The 20,170-nt window shown below is 40.8% G+C and overlaps 2 protein-coding genes and 1 non-coding gene across 9 annotated transcripts in view; 2 read left to right on the top strand and 1 right to left on the bottom strand.

Annotated features, from left to right (window-relative positions):
- lrba (LPS-responsive vesicle trafficking, beach and anchor containing) overlaps positions 1 to 9,930 on the bottom strand; it is a 176,107-nt gene extending 166,177 nt beyond the window's left edge. For 4 of the 7 annotated variants that reach the window (XM_004549310.3, XM_014413347.3, XM_004549315.3 and 1 more), the window contains exon 1: positions 9,013 to 9,930. In XM_004549310.3, coding sequence (XP_004549367.3) covers positions 9,013 to 9,198 — 186 coding nt within the window. In that variant the 5' untranslated portion in view covers positions 9,199 to 9,930. The remainder of the gene's footprint in view (positions 1 to 9,012) is intronic. The other 3 variants (XM_004549314.3, XM_004549316.3, XM_012918692.3) reach the window with 1 other exon arrangement.
- Positions 9,931 to 14,267: 4,337 nt separating this feature from the next.
- Positions 14,268 to 19,815, top strand: rps3a (ribosomal protein S3A). The gene is made up of 6 exons (XM_004549308.4): positions 14,268 to 14,426; positions 15,003 to 15,106; positions 15,463 to 15,650; positions 18,916 to 19,124; positions 19,266 to 19,375; positions 19,647 to 19,815. Exons 1-6 carry the CDS (start codon positions 14,365 to 14,367, stop codon positions 19,772 to 19,774), a joined length of 801 nt encoding a protein of 266 aa, XP_004549365.1. The 5' UTR covers positions 14,268 to 14,364; the 3' UTR covers positions 19,775 to 19,815.
- On the top strand, positions 19,422 to 19,488 carry LOC111501542 (small nucleolar RNA SNORD73). The gene has a single exon (XR_002721546.1). It is a non-coding gene; the product is annotated as a small nucleolar RNA SNORD73 (small nucleolar RNA).
- Positions 19,816 to 20,170: the final 355 nt, after the last annotated feature.

Genomic DNA, 20,170 nt, shown 5'->3' with positions numbered 1-20,170 from the left:
TCAGGATCCTGTGTTGTGGACAGACACCCTGCTCTACTTTAAACAAGCGGCCCAAAACTTCTCTTCGGGGCAAAAATTGCATAAAGATTAAATGAAACTTAAATGAAGTGACCCTAGCCATTTACTTAACGGTACAGTATTAATCTGTGTGCAAGAAAATACAAATGATAGCGGGCATAATTACCCCTGTGGCTCTTGGGCAGTTTTATTATCAGCTTGTTGGTGTTTGAGAGCCTTCAACAGCGCCTGTTCCCAGTTTCCGCCATCATAACCATTAGCATCTTGACAAAATGCCTTTGTGAGCTGGCACAGTTACAGGCGAAACAATAAGTAGAGATGTAGGCCAAGTAGTAGGCTACACTACCCTGACCCTGTTTCTTAAAAGCAGGCAGTCACTGCAACAACCGCAAATGGCGAGAAATCTATGAGCAGTTAATCTTTTACTATTTGTTCAGCATTCTACATTTAAAAGCAAACCTAAACCAGAACAGTTTGGAGAATGGTACAAGTGACTCAGGTTTGAGTGAAAGAACAACACTCAAAGAATATTAATTTAACAGAAGTTGCAGGAAGACAAAAACCATTAATCAAAAATAATCAAATTAATAACGCAAGTTTTTCTTTTGGTTTCCTGGAATGTTTGTTCTCTGACAATAATTGGAAACTTTAAAACTAACTTTCAATTAAAAAACATATGCGATTACATCTAGACTACTGTGTGTGCAACAAGACTTTAAGTTGGATGTGTTGCCTGCTTGATAAATGTATTCTAGCCACACTTTGCCAATTGTGCATACGAGCTGATTAGTTTACAAATAAACTTGCAGAATGTAGTAATTCTAATAATTGGAATTGTGCTCACTGAAGTAAAACTTGTATAAACAATAAAGCTAATTGGTTATTCACTGCTGTGTGTTACAAGTCTACATTTGGTGGTCGCCTGAAATCTAAGTTTGCTCACTTACAAAGAAATGAACAGTCTCTAATTTTTTGGTAGTTTCATTTTAATACACAGAGAGAATATCAACCAAAAATCCAGAAACAAACCCCACATTTCATTAAAATTAAATATTGCTTTTAGTGTCATTGAGTAAAATGAGTATTTGATACCCTACCAACCAGAATTTTGACTCCCACAGATTGTTTGTGGGCACACAAATTACAATGAATCAATTACAGATACTCCCAACTTCAACTAGTTGTGTGTATATAACACACGCGTCCACAGAATCAATTTCTTCCATTACAACTTCACCACCACCATAGGTGAGACCAAAGAGCTGTCAAAGGATGTCAGGAACAAGATTATAGACCTGCACAAGGCTACATGTGCTAAAAGACCATCTGCAAGAAGCTTGGTGAGAAAGTGACAATGCTGGTGTGAATATTTGGAAAGGGAAGAAATATAACGCACTTAGAAACGCAGTCTCCAACAACACCATTAGCAACACACTATACAATAAGGTCCAACCGTTCAAGAAAGAACTTGTACAGGTCCAACTTAAGTTTCCCAGTGAACATCTAAATGATTCAGAGAAGGCTTGGGAGAAAGTGCTGTGTCCAGATAAAAATCAAGCTATTTGGCATCAACTCAACCTGTCGTGTTTGACGGAAGAGAAATGCTGAGTATGACCCAAAGAACACCATCCCTACAGTCAAGCATGGAGGTGGAAGCATTATGCTTTGGGGCTGTTTTTCTTCTAACGATACATGAAAACTTGAAGGTACATAAAGGGCAGGGCTATGTAATGTAAAACCTTAGACTTCCTGCCCTCAGCCAGAACACTGAAGATGACTCATGGATTGGTCATCCAACATGGCAGTAACCTGAAACATGCCACTAAGGCAACAAAGGAGTGGCTAAAGAAGAAGGACATTAAGGTCATGGACTGGGTCACTCAAGTACATGTATTGCTTGAGGATCAAATACTTTTTTCACTCAATGACATTTAAATGAATTTATAACTTTTCTGTAATATGTTTTCTTTTTTTCCTGGACTTTTGTTTGATAATTTCTCTCTCTGCATTAAAAGGAAACTATCAGAAAAAATAGAGACTGGCTTTTCTTTGTAAGTGAGCAAGCATACAAATTCAGCAGGGAACAAAGTAATTATTTTCCCCACTGTACTCCAGAGGTAGTTACCACTAAACTGTCATGTGGAACAAGTTTCCCTAACCACACTCCTGAAGTAGGATGTGACACCAGGCAACTGTTCCCACCCAGTGCTTATCAACGCTCCCATTAAATCTTTTTAAAGCAAAAACAGGAAAAACAAAGCACACTTCTCAGAGATATTTCATGTAACTACAGTGTCCCAAAATACTATATCTCAAGCTTTTAACGGTCTCTAAATTCTTGTTATGCAAGACATATCTCTCCGATGACACGCATCTCTTTCAAACCCTGTTAAATCCTGAGGCCATCTGCCTATTTGTCAACAAACAGCAGACAATGAGGCATGATGGGTGCATTATCTGACCTGCTCCAGGGCTAAATAAAGACACTGCATAAAGAAGGAGAAAACAGGCATTCCAGTTGTGGCTTTTTAAACCCACTTACACCTATAGCTCATCCAGACCAGCTAATCCTGTTTACCCTCAAGAAAACTCACTGTGGTGATTTCACTGTTATTTCTATGAAAAAGACATGACTGCCAAAATGGTGCAACGAACACAAATGCCCTCTTTTGTTTAGGGAAACAAAAAGACCATTTACGGAAACAATGAGCACTGAATATTATTCTGAAAATAAAATAAACAGACAGTCATGCTGACAGTCAACAGTCCTATACCACTTCGGACTACCTTCAGATACAGTGATGCAAGAAGAAAGAGGTGTGACCCTGAAATTGGGCTGATGCGACAGATAATTGAGAGAAGCAGATAGCATTTCATTCATGTGTCAGATTAAAGGGCTCTTTGTTACTGCCAGAGAGGGCAAAGCATGCCTGGAGAGAGCACAAGCATCGCCCTCACTCTTACAGCTTTTGTGCCAGACTGCTTGCAAATGAAGGGAGAATGTGTGTGTGCTTGTGGGCAACATATGCACACAAGCAGTGAATTATGAAAAAGAAAAAAAGAAAAAAAGACTCAAGTGTTCATATTAACACTTGTCTACCATCTTGGGGATTATCTTATTGCAACCATCGCTAGTTTCTAGTCAGGGCAAAAATAGCCTGTATCTGCTGATAAGAATAAAGCTACTAAACTCAATTTCACAGTTTTAAAGCGTGACACATAATAATTCCACAGAACAACTACTTTTCGGGATTTATTCCTGCACTGGGAAGTAATAAGGGTCCCAGGCAGCCTATTTAAAGAAATAAAAAGGGAAGATGCAAGTTTAGAACAATTAATTTCACTTATGACAGCCTATCTCAAAGGAGGATCCTCTGTGTCAACATCAGTCCCACAGATGATAAAGTGGGCAACAAGGCACTATCAAACACAAACTGCACATGCTCAGAAGCACAAAGACAAAGAAAGAGACCTTAAAATATCACTGAAGAAACAGAATAAAACTGATTTGCCTCGTTGACACAACTAGAAATACAGAATGCCTGGAAAACAGTAGCCTCGTAGAAGGGAAATTAAATGCAAGTAGATATCATAAAAAAGGATAAAGACATGCCCAAAAAGAGGCCATCTAAGCTATAGCTACAGCTAAATACAGATTTAATACATAGTGTTGCAGCAGGTAGTTCAAATACAGTGGCTCAAGACAAACTGAAGCACATGGACAGACAAATTCCAACACTCCACATTTTAACATTTGAAAAAATGAAATGAGAAACGTCAACTTTATGAATGAAATTATGATTTTACTATACGCCATCTTCCAGAAAGCCCTGTAGCATAACAAGATCACTTTGGTTAATGAAGCCCTGTGGCACAGACTGCATTTTCAGATACATGAATAAACCTATCCCATATTTAATAAATCATAACTAAATAGAAACATCAGAGTTTTATTTGTGGCTTCTTCTGCTACGAGCCTTCAGGCTGTAGTTCTTTGTGATAAACACAAATACTTTGATGTGATGCATCATTTTCATAAAGGAAATCAAAACTAACACTTAAATGATCATAGCCAGTGTATTCATATAGTTGTGGGCTGCATAGCTGTCTGCCATCGGCTCTATGACCTTGTATTCAGGTAATGCCGCCGTTACATTCCACCCATCTCCTGTGTCACCTAACAGAGGAGCCATGATTCCAGCTCAGCCTGGCTCCTCTTCACAGAGCGTCACATTAGTCAGTGCTTTATTGGGACTAGGAGATTACCTACCCTATGTAAGGCAGCGGTATACCTCTTTCATTCTCTTATATTGGGATAACCGCAAGAGCCCCGACGTCCCACTGCTTCATTTTAAAGTGCCCATGTATTAACAGTATTTACACCCTCTGAGATGTCCATTAAACACAATAAACCCTAATGAAGGAATACTGATGTTGCCTAATTGCAGCCTTTTATTTCCTCATTTATTTCTATCCTATGTAGCAACATGTAATTATGTGTGATTATGCATTACAAGGCTGTCTTTGCAAATCTACAATAAAGTCTGCTAACTAAAAGAGAATTACATCAGCAGACAGATACAGACAGTAACGTTTATTACTGGCTCAACTGAGAATTAACACCCCAGTCTGCAGCTCTTTCCAGCTTTCAGCACACTATTTCAGTTAGCCAGAACAAAAACAAAACAGTGGCACTTCCTCTAAAGCTGTGGGCAGCCACTTAAAGCACAAGGGCGCAAACAAACCGATTCTACACTACCTGCCTTAAAGGGGGGAAACAAGTGTAAACGAGTGACTACTAGACAAAGTCAAACATTTACTCAAGCCCAAGAGACCCACACATTTTCCCCCTCAAAAGTTGGCATGGGGTTAAAACACCAGTGACCATTGGACTTAACATTTTGACAGAAAGCCAGATATCAATATCTCAGACTTGCTAAATGTTGAACTTTGTTCACCAATTCATCTGTGTTTCAAGAAGTGCCATGTATAATCTGTAATCTAGTGGGATGAAAACTGTAACTCAGCTTCCCTTTGTCCTAACCAGTGTGGTTTGGGGATTGTTTGGTTTTTTAAGCCCACTGATTGGCCAATAGAGCAGGCTGTAACACTTTGGCAATAATTAGTCTCACTTCGTTTTAAAGAAATATTCATTACTTTTGTTTTAATAGTTAAAAGGTTAGAAAACATTATTTAAAAAAAAAAAAAAAGCTCAACTATCAATTTGTGTGGCCTGTTGTCATAATGTGCACAAATCATGTTGTACACCCAATAACATCTTGACACAAGTGCTTTCAGTTTCTCTGGCTCCATTCAGGGTGGGTGCTGCTATGCTTTAGACATGCAAAACAAACAACAACAACAACTACAAAAAACGTGGACACCTGTTGAACCATTATGAACATGTATGATCAAGAGTAATAAGCACATAAAGACATAGTAAAAAGAAAGTATGCCATCTTTCAGGTCTGTGTCTTTATATATCAGGATATAACAAAAAAAATTCTGTTCCTTAGTGGGTCCGCTAAAGAACAGAGCTACTATTTAATTCCTGCTAATCACTGATAACCTCTATAAAAGCAGACGTTTTGGTAGTTTGTTGGTCTGGAGCATTCAGCTGTGTGTTATCACAATGCCAAGGAGCAAAGACATCCACAGTGATCTCAGAGAAGAAGAATTGTTGCTGCCCATCAACCTGCAAAGTCTGATAAGGCCATTTCCAAATGATATGAAGTAATTCTGCAATGGGAAATATTATTGACAAGTACAAAACATTCAAGACTGTTTCCAGTGTTCCCGGGAATAGAAATCCCAGTAAATTGACCCCAAGGTCAAACATTATGCTGCTTTTGATTTCTACCTTATTCAGAAGGGGTAGCAACAGCAGGTAGCGCTGCATATTTAAGTTAACAGTTTAAATCCCAGAAAGTTGATTCTGTTTTAGTGGGAGGGAAGTCTCATCAATCAAGTTTCCTGACATCTTCACTCCCAGCTGAACATCAAGTCCAAGTGTGACTGGGAATATGATCCCAAACACAGCCTCAGATCTACAAGCAGAATGGCTGAAAAAGAAAACAATCAAGGTGCTACAATGTCCCAGTCAAAGTCCAGACCTCAACGCAATGGAAATGCTGCAGCAGGACTTTTAAAAGAGCTGTGTATAAACAAATGCCTGCAAAACTCAATGAACTGAAGCAACGCTGTAAAGAATAGAGGGACAAAATTCCTCCACAGTGATGTGAGAGACTGAAAGTCATACAGAGAATCATTACTTCAAGTTATTGCTGCTAAATATGATTGTACAAGCTACGCAGCTCTTCATTCACCGCTAAGCATTTTGACTTAGCTTTTGTTAAATAAATAATGACGTGGTGAAATGTGTCGAGTCTTGTTGTTCATCAGAGGTTGTATTTAAATTATTTTAAAACCTGGTAAGAACCAGATGATTTTTTAACTACGTCTCAATACATAAAAACTTAGAATTCCCATATTCTTTCTTTACCATAAGTGTGAAAGCCACTGCAGAGGTAATTCGTTTGAAGCGAAAATATGCCTTTTTTTGCACATTGTTCCTCTGGCTGTGTGCAAACTTGTGTATTTGATGCAGACTCTGGAAAAATAAAAACTTGCCATACTCAGATCCAAGAAAATAAAGAAACAAAACATGTTTATGCTGTGAAATTCATCCCTTGTATTACACCAGTGCTGCTTTAAACAGATTGAATTTGTTAGCCAAGACAGGTCCAATGAGCCATGACAGGGCAAGACTTCATAGGACCAAAATATAAAAAAAAAAAAAACTGTCTCTGAATACAGATATTGTACTCTGCCACACAGATTACGGTTTGTTTGTTTTTTTTTCCTTTCCTCTATTTAAAAGTAAACTTGAATACCGGATTATGTATCAACAGTTCAGCTGTTGCACTGACAAAAATTCAGCTCTCTATTCTCTGGCCTGCTCATCTTTACTTTCACTTTTAACTGACAGCTATATACCCCTTGAACCTTGTATCGAGATAGCGTGAAGCAGATCGACCAACTGGGGGGGGGGGGGGGGGGGGGGGGGGACAAAACAGCGTAACACTCAGACTGTGACTGTGTGAAGCAAACTCTTCTTTGCCCCCATCTATAGCAAATTCCTGACTCCAGGCACATGAGCCCGTTTTTCTAAAAACAACTGAATAGTGGCGTTTATAACCCAAGCCCACGTGCTGCGAGTCATCACAACCACTGCTGATGAGTTGTGACACAGAGAGACAATACTCTTGGGGAAACCATGTAGTATTTAATCAATGTAGGGCTCTGGCAGATACTACCAAAGAGAAAACTATGACCACTGTGATAAATCAGACTATCATGTGGAAAGCTGTAGAATGTTGTAAGCATAATGAAATGCACAGCACCTCCTGAAAAATGACACTGTCCATGATAAAAATGCAGTCCAGAAGAGCTGCAGTGAGACAGAGGAGCCTGTACAGATCATATTTGTACAATGATGGCTTTCTCAGCTTAAAGGGGAAAAAAAAAAAAAAAAAAAACACACACACACAAAAAAACAATTGTACATATAGTCACTGGAAGCTGCTACTAAAAACAATACTTCCCCGTGATACTGCATTTACATTGTCTGCTTTTCCAGTCAGCGGTCCTCGCTTGCAATCACATGTCTGTCTAAAATTAATAATAGCAACAGACAGACAAGACTGGACACAAAAAATAAAGAAATAAATGAGGAAAAAGCGAAAAAAAAAGCTTTGCTTTTGCAGCATCCTGGTGACACTACAAACGTGTCCAATCAAAGTAGGTCAGTGTAACATGGGTCAGTATAAGAGTGGAAAGACAAGTTAACTGATCGCTTTTTGTCTGAAAGGCATTTAATCATCATCTGCTTTGTTAATCAATTCACCGCTTAGTTTTTCTTCTTGGTTAAATGAAGTTTTCAGGCTCTCAGCTGTGCTGATATTTAGCTGATGGGATAGTTTGTGTTTAGTAGTGCTTACAAATATCTCGCCATGAGTCAGACATCTACTTGCAGTTCATTAGCCTCCTCTGTGGGGGTTGGCGTTGGGAGTAAACTATACTATATGACTATAGGCGAGCCTCCCCTATCTAAAGGATTCCATTGTTGTACCACTGTGACAAAGCAGTTTTGCAGGTTCTACCTTCACGTCTCCTCCCTCTCCCTTCCTCCCACACCTCACCAGTGAAAGCTGCAGTTGAGCATGCTCCCATTCATCACGGTAAGTTTCCTTGTTACTGGTAGTTTCATTCATTCTCATGCAGACACTGCAAAGTCACTTTGTGAAAAGCTTTGAGGCAGGCGAGGGCTATCAGTACTGCAGACAGGCCAAGCTGGGGTACATGCTTTAAGGTGGCCAACAGGTAACAGACAGATAAGGCACCCAGTATGACTGACCTGGATATGTCACACACTCTCTCACACACACACACACACAAAAAAGCACTGACTGATTTGCTGCTGCCGCAGTATTTTCTCTGCCACGATTATTCTCACATTGGTCATCATGTCATGTTCAATAACAACCTTAGCAACATGTTTTTAACACTGATAATTACATGTGTACATGCAGGGGCCCAATAAGACAACAGAACAATGCAGCATAAGAAACTGTATGACATGCATGTCTAAATAATGAGAACCTGCTCTGATGAGCCCAATCACTCCAGCTATCTGTAAACAACAAACCAACAATATACCATTTAATTTACAGGGCCACATGGATAATAAGGGTTCATTAGAGAGAGAGGTCCTATAGCTGTGACTCACTGCAGTTTCCAGTGTAGGCTGCTTGCCTTTAAGTCAATATGGCCACACTTAGTAGAAAGTATCGATTTTGTCAGTGCTGACAGACGATCAACGCCTTTCTTTTATGCAAATATGGGTGTAAGCCAGACTTTCCCAAAGATTCACAGCCAGTACCACAGCGTGACAGTGCTATCTATGGCCTATTCTGAGCCCCATAATCAGCTTACCAGGTTGAACACCGTCTCCACAATGTCTCGGTTGGAAACTTCCCCAACTTCCACCAGGCCGGTGAGCACGGCGAATTTCATTCTTATCCCCCTGATAGGCACTCCGGGGTTGAGCCCCACGGCGCCAGGTCGCCCGTCCTTCCCTTCACCTGGCGGTGCAGCGCCCGCTGTCTCCTCGCTAGCCATTGCTAAGGAAGCGGACGGGACAGGTGGCGTTCACAGGTAAGGCACCTGTTCACCTCCAATGGTGACAGTGGAGCCGATGTCAGAAGAGGGAAATAAGGGGGAGGGGGGTTTATCTCCCCTTCAGCTGAGTTGTTGACAGTCTATAGGCACATAAGCAAGACGTTTCCCTCCCATCCAAAAACAGCCTCGAAAGTGGGTAAAAAAAAACGAGAGAATTTGATGACCGCTGACACGGCGAGGCTGGAAATGTCAGTGCTCCTCTCCACGGTGAACTACTCCTCTGCCCTGTAACTTGATGCCACACGGAGGGTTTTACACTGTTAAAAGCCGTGGAAAGTGTGGTGCAGGTAACAAGGGGAGAAGCAGGTGAAGAAGAGTTCGCCCTTTTACCTGTGTCCTCCCGTGCTCCTGTGCACAAACGGCAAGCGAGGATACTTTAATATCTCCGCACAGCAGTGGAAGTTGCTATTGTCACTGAGTCCACTCACTTGACAGGTAGCGCTTGGCATAATAATAAAAAAAACTCAAACTGAATGGAAGCAAGTCCGCCAACAGCTCCGGAGAAAGCCGACAAAGAGCTGAGGTCCGCTCGGTGACCCCCTCCTCCTCCTCGGGAAACTCCGCACACTTGGCTAAATGGCAACGTTGACCCAGCTGCGCTGCATTTGCTTCCTGATCTACCCCGGTAGCTTCAGCTCGTCACCGCCATGACAGTATAGCCCTTGAGTGAGTGGCGCATGCGCAGTACACAACTGGGGACTGTTAAGCTCAGTGGCAGGTGTGCAGCTCAGGTGGTTTTCTAGCTCCGTGCACAGGGACTGCGTTCAAATCAACAGCGTGTGAACTGAGTTACTGCGAAACGTTAACGGTTTGAGCCCTGCCGCTTAGAAGTCCTCTCTAAACAGGCTCCACACAACAAAACTCGCGATTTCACAGTCTCTCTACACGCACACCACATCATTAACATCAGTAACACAAGGAGGCAAAATAAAATGCACAACAGTAGTCCGCTAACCTCAGCGAGAGAGCTACATTATCACCGTTTAAGCAATGCCAGCTAAAATTAATGTGGGACTATAAGCTTGGAAATTTTGCGTCTGAGCTGTGTCTGTCGCACAGTATGCATATTTACACATTACAGGTTATTGAAAGTGTCTTTGTTCCGTTTTCGGGAAAAGCAGCTTGCTACCCTAACCTCAGGACAATGCACATGTCACGTGAACCCAATGTAAACTACAATGCTGAAGGGAGGACGTATAATAGTAAGCAGATAATGCTGCACTTTAATATTTCAAAAAGTTACACAGACCATGGGGCTGTTTATGATAATCCAGGTTTGACTGTATGCTGTGTATCAGCATGCATATAAACCTCAGGGGGATATATTTCAAATACTGCACTTGAAATGTGGCTTTATTTTGAACATGTTAAAAACATAAGGAAAAGAATAATCACAATGTATAACTTTACATGTTGAAAAGGGAGCAGAAATAAGTCTAATTCTATTAAATCCCACCCCCTTTCCACAAATAGTAACAACAATCATAATTTTTTTCTTCCTGTTTATGCCCTCTCCTAGAGATAGAGAGAAAAAGCAATTAAAATAAGGTAGGGCTTGTACAGTGTACAAGACAAGTGCCTGCTACATACACACAGAAAAGTAGTAACTGTAACACAAGCACCAACAAATCATGTTCTGAGTGTAGGAGTCTTAATTTAGAAATCTTATGTACAAACTGTCAATGTAAATCACACATCATATAATGGATAAAAAGAGGATGTTATAGCTTAAACTAACACAACAAACAAAATGAAAAGGCAAACAGGAAATACATGCAGAACAACGTTTTTGTAGGGCACAACAGCGCACACTGACAGATGTGTGCATCCCGCGGCGCTGAAAACCAAACATTAAAGCAAAGTGACGGCTCTGCTTTGCTTGCCTTTTCAAATCACCGCCACAACCATAACCCCTGACACGTGAGGGGTTTTTTTTGCACGGCTGAGGAGAAGAGACAAAACTCTAATCAGACACAATCAAAGCAGTCGAAGTCAAATAATGCCCATATTTGATACTATCTGTCTTCCCATCTCTGTTCTTTCTAGTGACTTCACATTGGCTCTGTGGGATGGATGTGCAGCCATGAGTGTTGCCACAGAGGCAGCTGGCGTCACCGTTCCTGCTGACCTCCCAGTAAAGTGTAGCTGAGCCCTCAGGGACCCTGGGAGTCATGGAAGCCAGCAGCACCACCCATGAGATGCAGGCCTTGTCTCTGATTTAATGACCTCACTGTTCACTGAGCCCAAAGACTTTCTTAAATACGACCTTCAAAAAGAAGAAGAAAAAAGAACAGAAAAAGAGCAGAGAAAGCTTTTACTGACCTTTAAACTGAACTGTGCCTTCTTATTCTCCTGCAGGCTTTATGCAGCTAATGAGTGGACAAGTTTGTGACACAGCGCCACCGTAATCGTCTCTTTCTCCCCTCTTGCTGCCATCCTGTTGGAAGCTCTTATTATCTCAGAAGAAGATTATAACATCTGCAAATGATTTAGTGTCAGAGATTGCAATTAAACTAATGAGCCCTTGTTAAGAGCTCAGAGTGTGTCAGAGCAACTCTTTGAAAAATATCTTTTTAAACCATCTTGAAAGCAAAGATGACTAAAGTAATGACGGCAAATGTAATAAGCTTCTCATCCGAACCACAAATGTAAAGTTGTTGCTCATGCAAACAATACAGCAGAGGCTGTAGATCAGGGGTGTCAAAGTCATCACGGGCCACATACAACCCTACTTTGATCTCAAGCAGAACAGATCAGCGAAACTCTTCTTTCTGTCTATCTGAATTTAACTGCACATTTAATCCCCGACATATCTCAATATAAGAAAAAGAAGTGCAATTTCAACAGTAGCTCTCACTTTTCTTTACATGATAAAGAAATGCCGCTGTTGTAAATGAACAAACCCATCAGCGCCACTCTTTAGACTTAAACTGTAAGAAATTAATATGTAAAATTACAGAAATGAGTCTGGTAGCTCATTGATAAAACTGCCCTGTAATTATAAAGCAGAAAGTTACTGTCAATTCACAGAAAAATGACCTGTTTTATTTATTTATTTACATTGGACACTTTATAAAAAACTAATAAAACAACCTTGTAATTTCTATAGTAGTGAAAAAAACGTGAACAGGTGAATTGTATCAGTAGATGGGAAAATGTATGGAGTATGTTGGAGTTTTTGCTGGACTGATTTTTACCCCTGGGCCTTATGTTTGACACACCTGCTGTAGATGAAATAAAGGCAAAAAATGTCAACATAAATCAGATTTTGAATGAGAAGACACAATAAACAGCTGCCACGTCCTTCAAATAATTTTTGAAAACATCTGTGGCACTAGGAGCTGGATTTGTCAAAGTACTAATAACCTTGCTGGCATATTAGGAAGAATTAAGGAGCAAGACTTTACATAAAACAACACCTTTTTACCTGTTTACCTGGTTTACATTTGTCAATATTGGTATATGAAAGATGAAGTCCACTAACGTGTTTACTTTGTGTCCTCCATCAGGAATCAACATCTTCCACAGAATAATATGACCTTCATACAGGTGGAAGATTACAGGACTATTGTATTAGGCTTTGTGGGTAAGTGGATAAATAACCTCTGAAGTGTATTTTCCCAACAGACAAAATTCTTCCCTTTGTTACAGTAATAATGTTGGTGGAAAACAGGCAACACGCCTATTTTACCTGTTTGCACACCTTGAGACTAGTTCATCCTGTTCAGAGATGTGGAAGAACTTGTCTCCCAGTTAAAAAAAATTGGTGTGGATCACTTTTTGCTAGAACAAATGACACAAATTACTAAATACGAAAATGTTGTACTATTGCCTTTCAGCATTTGACAAATTTTACTTTGAAAACTGTTGTTCCCTATGGCTGTAGTTAGTTATAAATTATTGTTGAGCTTTTTTTTTTCCAGCTTCCATTTATTTAAAAAGATTACTTAAAAAATGTAGGTTTTGTCTTTGTTACTTTGTCCTCTTTGGCCCTTCCACTGTTTTTGCGCTGTGGTCTTCTATAATCTGCCAGTAATCAAATACTTTTAGCAGGCCAGGCTATTTTATGTTGTTGTATTTGCATATCAGCCTTTAATACTAAAATGATTGTGGTTTCTATATGATTTTTATTTTATTGTTTTTTATTCTTATTTGCTTCCTTATCGTTGTAGTGGTGGACCGTCAAACTGATTCGCCATTTCTGGGATAAAAAAAAAGTTTCCTGAATGTGGAATCTGAAATCTTTTCAAGCTTGATTAGACTACCCGTGGTTTAAACTAATAGAATTAAATGGGATGACCAGATCCCAACAAACTAAATGTAGGGCAAACACTGTGTTTGCGTGGGGCAAAGTGGGACAGGTTGACAATGCTGAATTTTATTTCACTGTTATTTCAGCCGCTGTTCTGCCTGGTAACAGTTTTTGGCTTTCAGTTGTATATGTCAATAAACTGATATACCTTTTTTGAGGCATGTCTGACATTTTGGGCAATTTTTTAACCAATCATGACTAATAAAACTGCTACTTCACACTCCTGTGTGAAGCTAAAAAATAAATAAGCTCAGTTTGTCAGTATATACTATGACTTCATTGTCTTTGTAGTTGTTTCTGTCATATTCAGCAGAATCTGCAAAGCTTGTGACTTTTTGATTTGGTTACTGTTCCCTGATGAGTATGGCATTAGAGATGCTGACCTGACTATAATTTTAAAAAAAGCCTTGCCTTCACATGCTTTAACTTTAACTCTTTATTATACACATTTGGTAAAAACGGTCTCTTTGAAAAAGCATGTCCTGCAGAACCGATCAAAGTGTGGGACACTGTCTGAAGATGTGGGAGAAGGGCACAGGGGATAAAAATGCTGCGCATTGCCACATAAAGCGGAACGTCTGCTCACCTTATTGTTGCTGATTTCAAAACTCTATTTTTTAATGTAGTTTGTTAGTTTTTTTACGAGCGTGTTAGACTGTGCTTTCACCGGCAGAGGGAGACAAATGAAACTGCAAAAACACTCGCGAGATGAGACAAATCTCACGAACCCCGAGCCGTCTCTTTAATTCTCGCGGGATTTCCGAGTTCCTCCTCTTTCACTCCCTGTAGCCAACATGGCAGTCGGCAAGAATAAGAGGCTGACCAAAGGCGGCAAAAAGGGTGCCAAAAAGAAGATGTAAGTTGGACATTCAGACATTGTTGTGTGAACAACACTTCGCTTTTTTCGTTGGTGTCGTTTTGGTGTGAAATGGGTGAAGGATGAAGCCGATTTTAGGTGGATGTTAAGCGGCCAGTGCTAGTGTCGGCACCGCCGGCCCCAGTGGCGCTGAGCTGTAGCATGATGTCTCCTTTCATGCTCTTAGACTTTATGTAGTTAAAGTTGATTTTATTATGTGCGAGCAGCTCATTTGGAGTATCGCCAGCACAGTAAGGGAAAGCTCAAGTAATTTGGTTGCTAGCTAGCGCCTGCAATCTTATATGCTAAAGGCTACTGAATGTTAGCTTAACTGTAGGCGAGCTTGTCTGGCAACATGGCAGTCGGATCCTACGGCTAAGAGTTAATGTATCTAACTTATAACACCATGTGGTGCAGACAATCAGTACGACCGAGCTAGTCCGTTAGGAAATCGTGAAATCGATTAGAGTAGTGGTTATTCCACGGTGTTTGCTAATCCGAGCAGTGTCCTTTCTCGTACTGGTATTCAAGCATGGCTGAGATGATTGTGAATTAATACTTTCTACTCTCCTGCAGTGTGGACCCTTTCTCCAAGAAGGACTGGTATGATGTCAAGGCACCAGCCATGTTCAACATCCGCAATCTTGGCAAGACCTTGGTCACCAGGACTCAGGGAACCAGTAAGTCTGCATTGTGCGAAGGCTGTTGTGGCTGTTGTGTGTGTTGTATGCTAATGTTGCTTTCTGTAAAGAACAGAAGTGTCATTCTTTGATTCAGTGAAACTCTGGCAGTAGTAGTAAAGATCAGCTTTAGAATTGTGTAGGTGATGCATTGTTTTCTAATGCTGTCCATAATTATCTGAGAGTATCCTTGGCGTACAGTGGGAATGTGTGATGACAAACTGTTTCGTCCCAAATGAGGGGCCTGATTACTTACGAGATCAACTGCCTTTCCCATTATCAGTACTTCAGGTTCCAGAGACTTCTCGTTACCTTTCAACCCTTTAACCTTTTTTCGTACCTCTTGTACCACACAGGAATCGCCTCAGATGGTCTGAAGGGACGTGTGTTTGAAGTGAGCCTCGCTGATCTCCAGAATGATGAGGTGGCCTTCCGCAAGTTCAAGCTCATCACTGAGGATGTTCAGGGCAAGAACTGCCTCACCAACTTCCACGGCATGGACCTGACCCGTGACAAGATGTGCTCCATGGTCAAGAAGTGGCAGGTGATGGTCACATTTTTCACCAGTGGTGCCAGATAGCTGATGATGTCACTTATGCCAATGTGTTTGTTGAGATTTGGCTACAGGGCTACACTATGTATGGTCTTGGTGTGAACATTCAGGTTTGTATACGGTATATTTACGCTGCAGTGTAAATATTGGGACTCAACACATTAGAAGGAAAAGAAAGACTTATGAGAAATGTCTTCCATGACCAGTATAAAGGGGGAAGTAATCCAATGTAATGTGGTATGTTTTAAAGCTTTTTAGTAGGGGTGCAACGATACACAAAATTCACGGTTCTGTTCGGTTCGATACTTTGGTGTCACGGTTCGATATTTTTTCGATACAAAAAAATGTTCATGCATTTTTAATTTGTCATTTATTAAAATTATAAATATATATTTTAACTCAAAAGTACAGTTTTTAAATTTAACCCTAACCCTTGTGCGTGTTTTTTATTTTGACAGCGAATGCGCACCTGCGGACCACTTATGTGCAGCCCTGGTTATTTAGCTTGTCATATTGCAGCCACAGAAATTCTTTTGTCCATGAAACCATAAAGCTGCACTTTCTTTTTGCCTTATAGTCTGATTTGTCATAACTTCTCCGTTTTGTGGTAAGCTTTTCTTTGGCTGTCACTTCTTCACCCTGACCTGTCTTATTTGGCTCAGCAGAACTGAAATGCTTTTACACACGCACTCACATAAGCTCAGCGATTCTCTGCGCGATCAACCTCTCACATGTTTAAGCTGCGGGAGATTTCACTTGTCATGTTTGCATAGTAAGCTAACGATTAATAAGACGATGTCAGAGGAATTGGTGCACAAATTATCATCACTCACAGATCAGTGCTGTCGCTCTCTATACACAGTTCGCACGATTGCAAAGTGAAAGCAAAAAAACAAGCGCAAATTCAAACGCGACTTCAATATGTCACATATTGACAGTGGCTCACCGATGCCAATGACATAATTACCCAGCTACATTTCTGAAAGAATGCAAAAGCATTGACATATATTTTTCCTTCCTACAATAGCCCGACGGGCAGGGCAGAGATAGATTTTGGTAGCCCGACTGAAAAAAATCGCTAGCTCCAGGACGTCGGGCTAGCGATATTGCAAGCCCTGTATCTGATTGAGGAATCGCTCATCTTTGGAAAAGAGTTTATTACAGAGAAATGGCTCTTTCCAAAATAAAAGCTATACTATCCGCTTCTTCTGGGCTATATTCTCAGCAGCATAAGGAGAATCATGTGCTAACAGCTGTCTAAATGACTCAGCTAAAGTTAGTAGCATGCTTGTTGTTTTTGTCTTTGCACTAGGATGATGTCGGCGTAAATGTGCAGTCGTATTCGTTGTGTTCCCACTAGTGCTTTCAGGTTAATCTCGTTGAAATGACCTTAACGCCACAACACGGCAAATCTCCGTTAACGAGCTACCGCCGATCGCCCCGTGTGTGGGGCTAGACAGCCAACACGTTAACGAGCTAACTGCGCTAACACACTAGCTCCCACCCATGTAATTGAGCATTGCATGGCACATCCAACATACTGTTTTACTTTAGTCCATGACTCGCTTACCTTCAGGGTCATACGTCACATGAAAACCAAAATAATTCCAAACGCCAGATCTGAATGAGGGTGGGGGAGGTCCATGTGTCTTGCTAGCTTGCCCTGCGCTCTTCCTTCTGACTATGCTGTCTGTGTTGAGCGCTCAGTGGATCTGCGCTCGACAGTGCAGCCTAGGCGGAGTAGTCGAACGCAGATTCACTGAGCGCTCAACACAGACAGCATCGTCGGAAGGAAAGTTGATAAAATAAATTACAAATGTTGTATTGTTCGATACATATGCGTACCGAACCGAAAGCACTGTATCGAACGGTTCAATATCGATACGAATATCGTTGCACCCCTACTTTTTAGATATACTTCTTTAATATACTGTCTTTTAAAAAATAATAATTACAAAACAGGAGCTTTGAGAAGTCAATATAATCACCAATGCTGCTTGGCGATGGAGAATTCTGAGTACTGGCATCCTCACAGGGCTTTTTGTCAGTGCCCCTCATGCTCTGCTGGGAGAGTGCACAGTTGATGTTTGTGCGAAGCTCTTTCACACATGCGATATGGGTTGCTGAGGATACTGGGAGCTTATTTTTGCAATAAGCCTCCACCTTTCCACAGCATTGTGTGTGCTGTTCGTGCTGTTCTTGTTTCAGAAGTGAGTGAAGCCTGTGCTGATGGATCCCTTCATTGTTTGTTAATGACATGAAGTTAATTCTGGTCAGTGGCTTAAATGTTGGGCCTATGAGATGTGTCGGCAGTTAAAATTATCTGAAGTGGTCAACCACTACAGTAGTAAGCTGGTGAGTGCAAGCAATGGGCCATCGCTAGTTAAGTCCATTCACAAAACCCTGTTTGCGTAAACATAAATTCAGGTTCACAGCGGGGTTTCATCCAGTCCCAGAGGCAGAGTGCACTCTAGAACTCAGTCTATCAAAGGACTAACATGTTGTTTGACTTTTGCTTGCACGAAATTAAAATGATAAATCATGTTAAGACGTAAGTGCGTACAGTCATCTGATCTGTAAATTGTATTTATTTTTTGGCCCGAGACAGCGGTTATTAAAGTGTTGGGTCTTCTCAGCAGGCGCTGGTAAAATATTTTGGATTTGAGTGTGTTGGTCATATATTCATAATTTTGTAGTGTTGTTTACAGCAATGGTAGCAGCAAAGTCTGAGTGCACCAATGCTCTTTGAAACGCAAGCAACAAAGTGTCATTTCATGTTGGCTCTTCCCATTCAAAAATCAAAGGCCACTTTATTAGATACACCTGGGATATCTAGTGTGTTCAGCTATTCGTTATACTTTCAAGCTTGTCAATGTTGTATATTGGACTATTACATCTGAGATTTCCCAACATTTTATCCGCTCAGATGGCATACATGTGGACAGCGAGCAGTAGAATCATAGACTGTTGTAGAACAAAACTGGAAATGTAGAAGCTTTCTAAATGTAGAATATGTGGCAGAGTTGTCGCATTAGACTTCACAGCTATACCTAGTGCCTTGGCAGACAAGTGTACACCTCAAACCATTTACTAGTGACTCCAGATTAACAAAACTTTCAAGTTGGGTTTTAATGCATTTTGGTTCGGAAAAAGAAACGTGAGAAGCACATTGAAGGAACACGAGCAGAAAAAGTTTGTTACAGACCGATGCGTTTTAAGGCGGCACTGTTAATGTCGTCATTATTTTTCTGCTCAGACCATGATTGAGGCCCATGTGGATGTGAAGACCACCGATGGCTACCTTCTGCGTCTTTTCTGTGTGGGTTTCACAAAGAAGCGTGCTAATCAGATCAGAAAGACCTCCTACGCCCAGCACCAACAGGTCCGCCAAATCCGCAAGAAGATGATGGAGATCATGACACGTGAGGTTCAGACCAATGACCTGAAGGAAGTGGTCAACAAGTTGTAAGTCTCATGTTTCTGACTAAAGCACAGATGGCATTATTAATTTAAGATTGAGCTAATTATATCTCTGAGTGCACTCAGGTTTTGTGTGTGTCGCAATTGATGGTTTTAAATGAATGCGTTTGCTTTTTCGTATTCCAGGATCCCTGACAGTGTTGGCAAGGACATCGAGAAGGCATGCCAGTCCATTTACCCTCTGCACGATGTGTACGTTCGCAAGGTCAAGATGCTTAAGAAGCCCAAGTTCGAGTGTAAGTAATGCATGTTAGTATTTACAGTGTTTCTTTTGTTTGTGGGAACAAAAGATGACAATGTTTCGGTCCCATATGATCACCTGATTACCTAATTGAGATCAGCTGATGTTCCCTTGCAACATGCTAGTTGACAAGCAGACATTCTTGGTTTAATTGAATGAAATGTTACAACTATGTCTTTGCCATTACATATGTATGACAAACTGTCATTTGCAAGTTGTCAGTAATGGTTTGATCAGTTAGTTAAATTCCCTGTCCTCCCTTGCAGTGGGCAAGCTGATGGAGCTCCATGGTGAGGGTGGTGCTGCTGGTGCTGCAAAGGCTTCCGGTGATGACACTGGAGCCAAGGTGGAGAGGGCTGATGGCTATGAGCCCCCCATTCAGGAGACAGTGTAAAAACACCCTGATTTGAATAAAAAATGTAAATGACCAACAAACTGTCCTGTTTCTCTTTGTCAGTAAAGTAATGCAGTCGTTCAGTCAGTGCATGTAAGGAGGGGATAAAATGCTACAAAATCCAGCACTCGAAGGAACTAGTCACCAGATAAAAGGTGGATGCTGCAGAATTAGCAGTGCATTAGGTCTTGTTTGTATAAAAGGTAACTGACCTGAATTCAATTTATTCTTCAGTGTAGAAGATGCCTGTTTCCAGTATCTGTGGTAAAACTCTTGCAGTATGCACAGGTCCTGTTAAATCACATTACTGAAGCTTACTAAAATTATAGCAGTAATATTCCCCCCCAAAATGGTGTGATTTAATTTCATCTCAGTAAAGAACACTTTGAAAGTGAA

This window comes from Maylandia zebra, linkage group LG6 (genome assembly GCF_041146795.1).
Source record: "Maylandia zebra isolate NMK-2024a linkage group LG6, Mzebra_GT3a, whole genome shotgun sequence".
Lineage (NCBI taxonomy): Eukaryota > Metazoa > Chordata > Actinopteri > Cichliformes > Cichlidae > Maylandia > Maylandia zebra.
This window is presented reverse-complemented; position numbering and strand designations above follow the sequence as displayed.

What these genes read in the sequence shown, in the direction of transcription:
- rps3a (XM_004549308.4), top strand. Translation starts at nt 14,365, where the DNA reads ATGGCAGTCGGCAAGAATAAGAGGCTGACCAAAGGCGGCAAAAAGGGT. An exon ending in CCATGGTCAAGAAGTGGCAG is followed by an intron (nt 15,651 to 18,915) that starts GTGATGGTCACA and finishes TTTTCTGCTCAG; the next exon opens with ACCATGATTGAGGCCCATGT. An exon ending in AAGGAAGTGGTCAACAAGTT is followed by an intron (nt 19,125 to 19,265) that starts GTAAGTCTCATG and finishes TTCGTATTCCAG; the next exon opens with GATCCCTGACAGTGTTGGCA.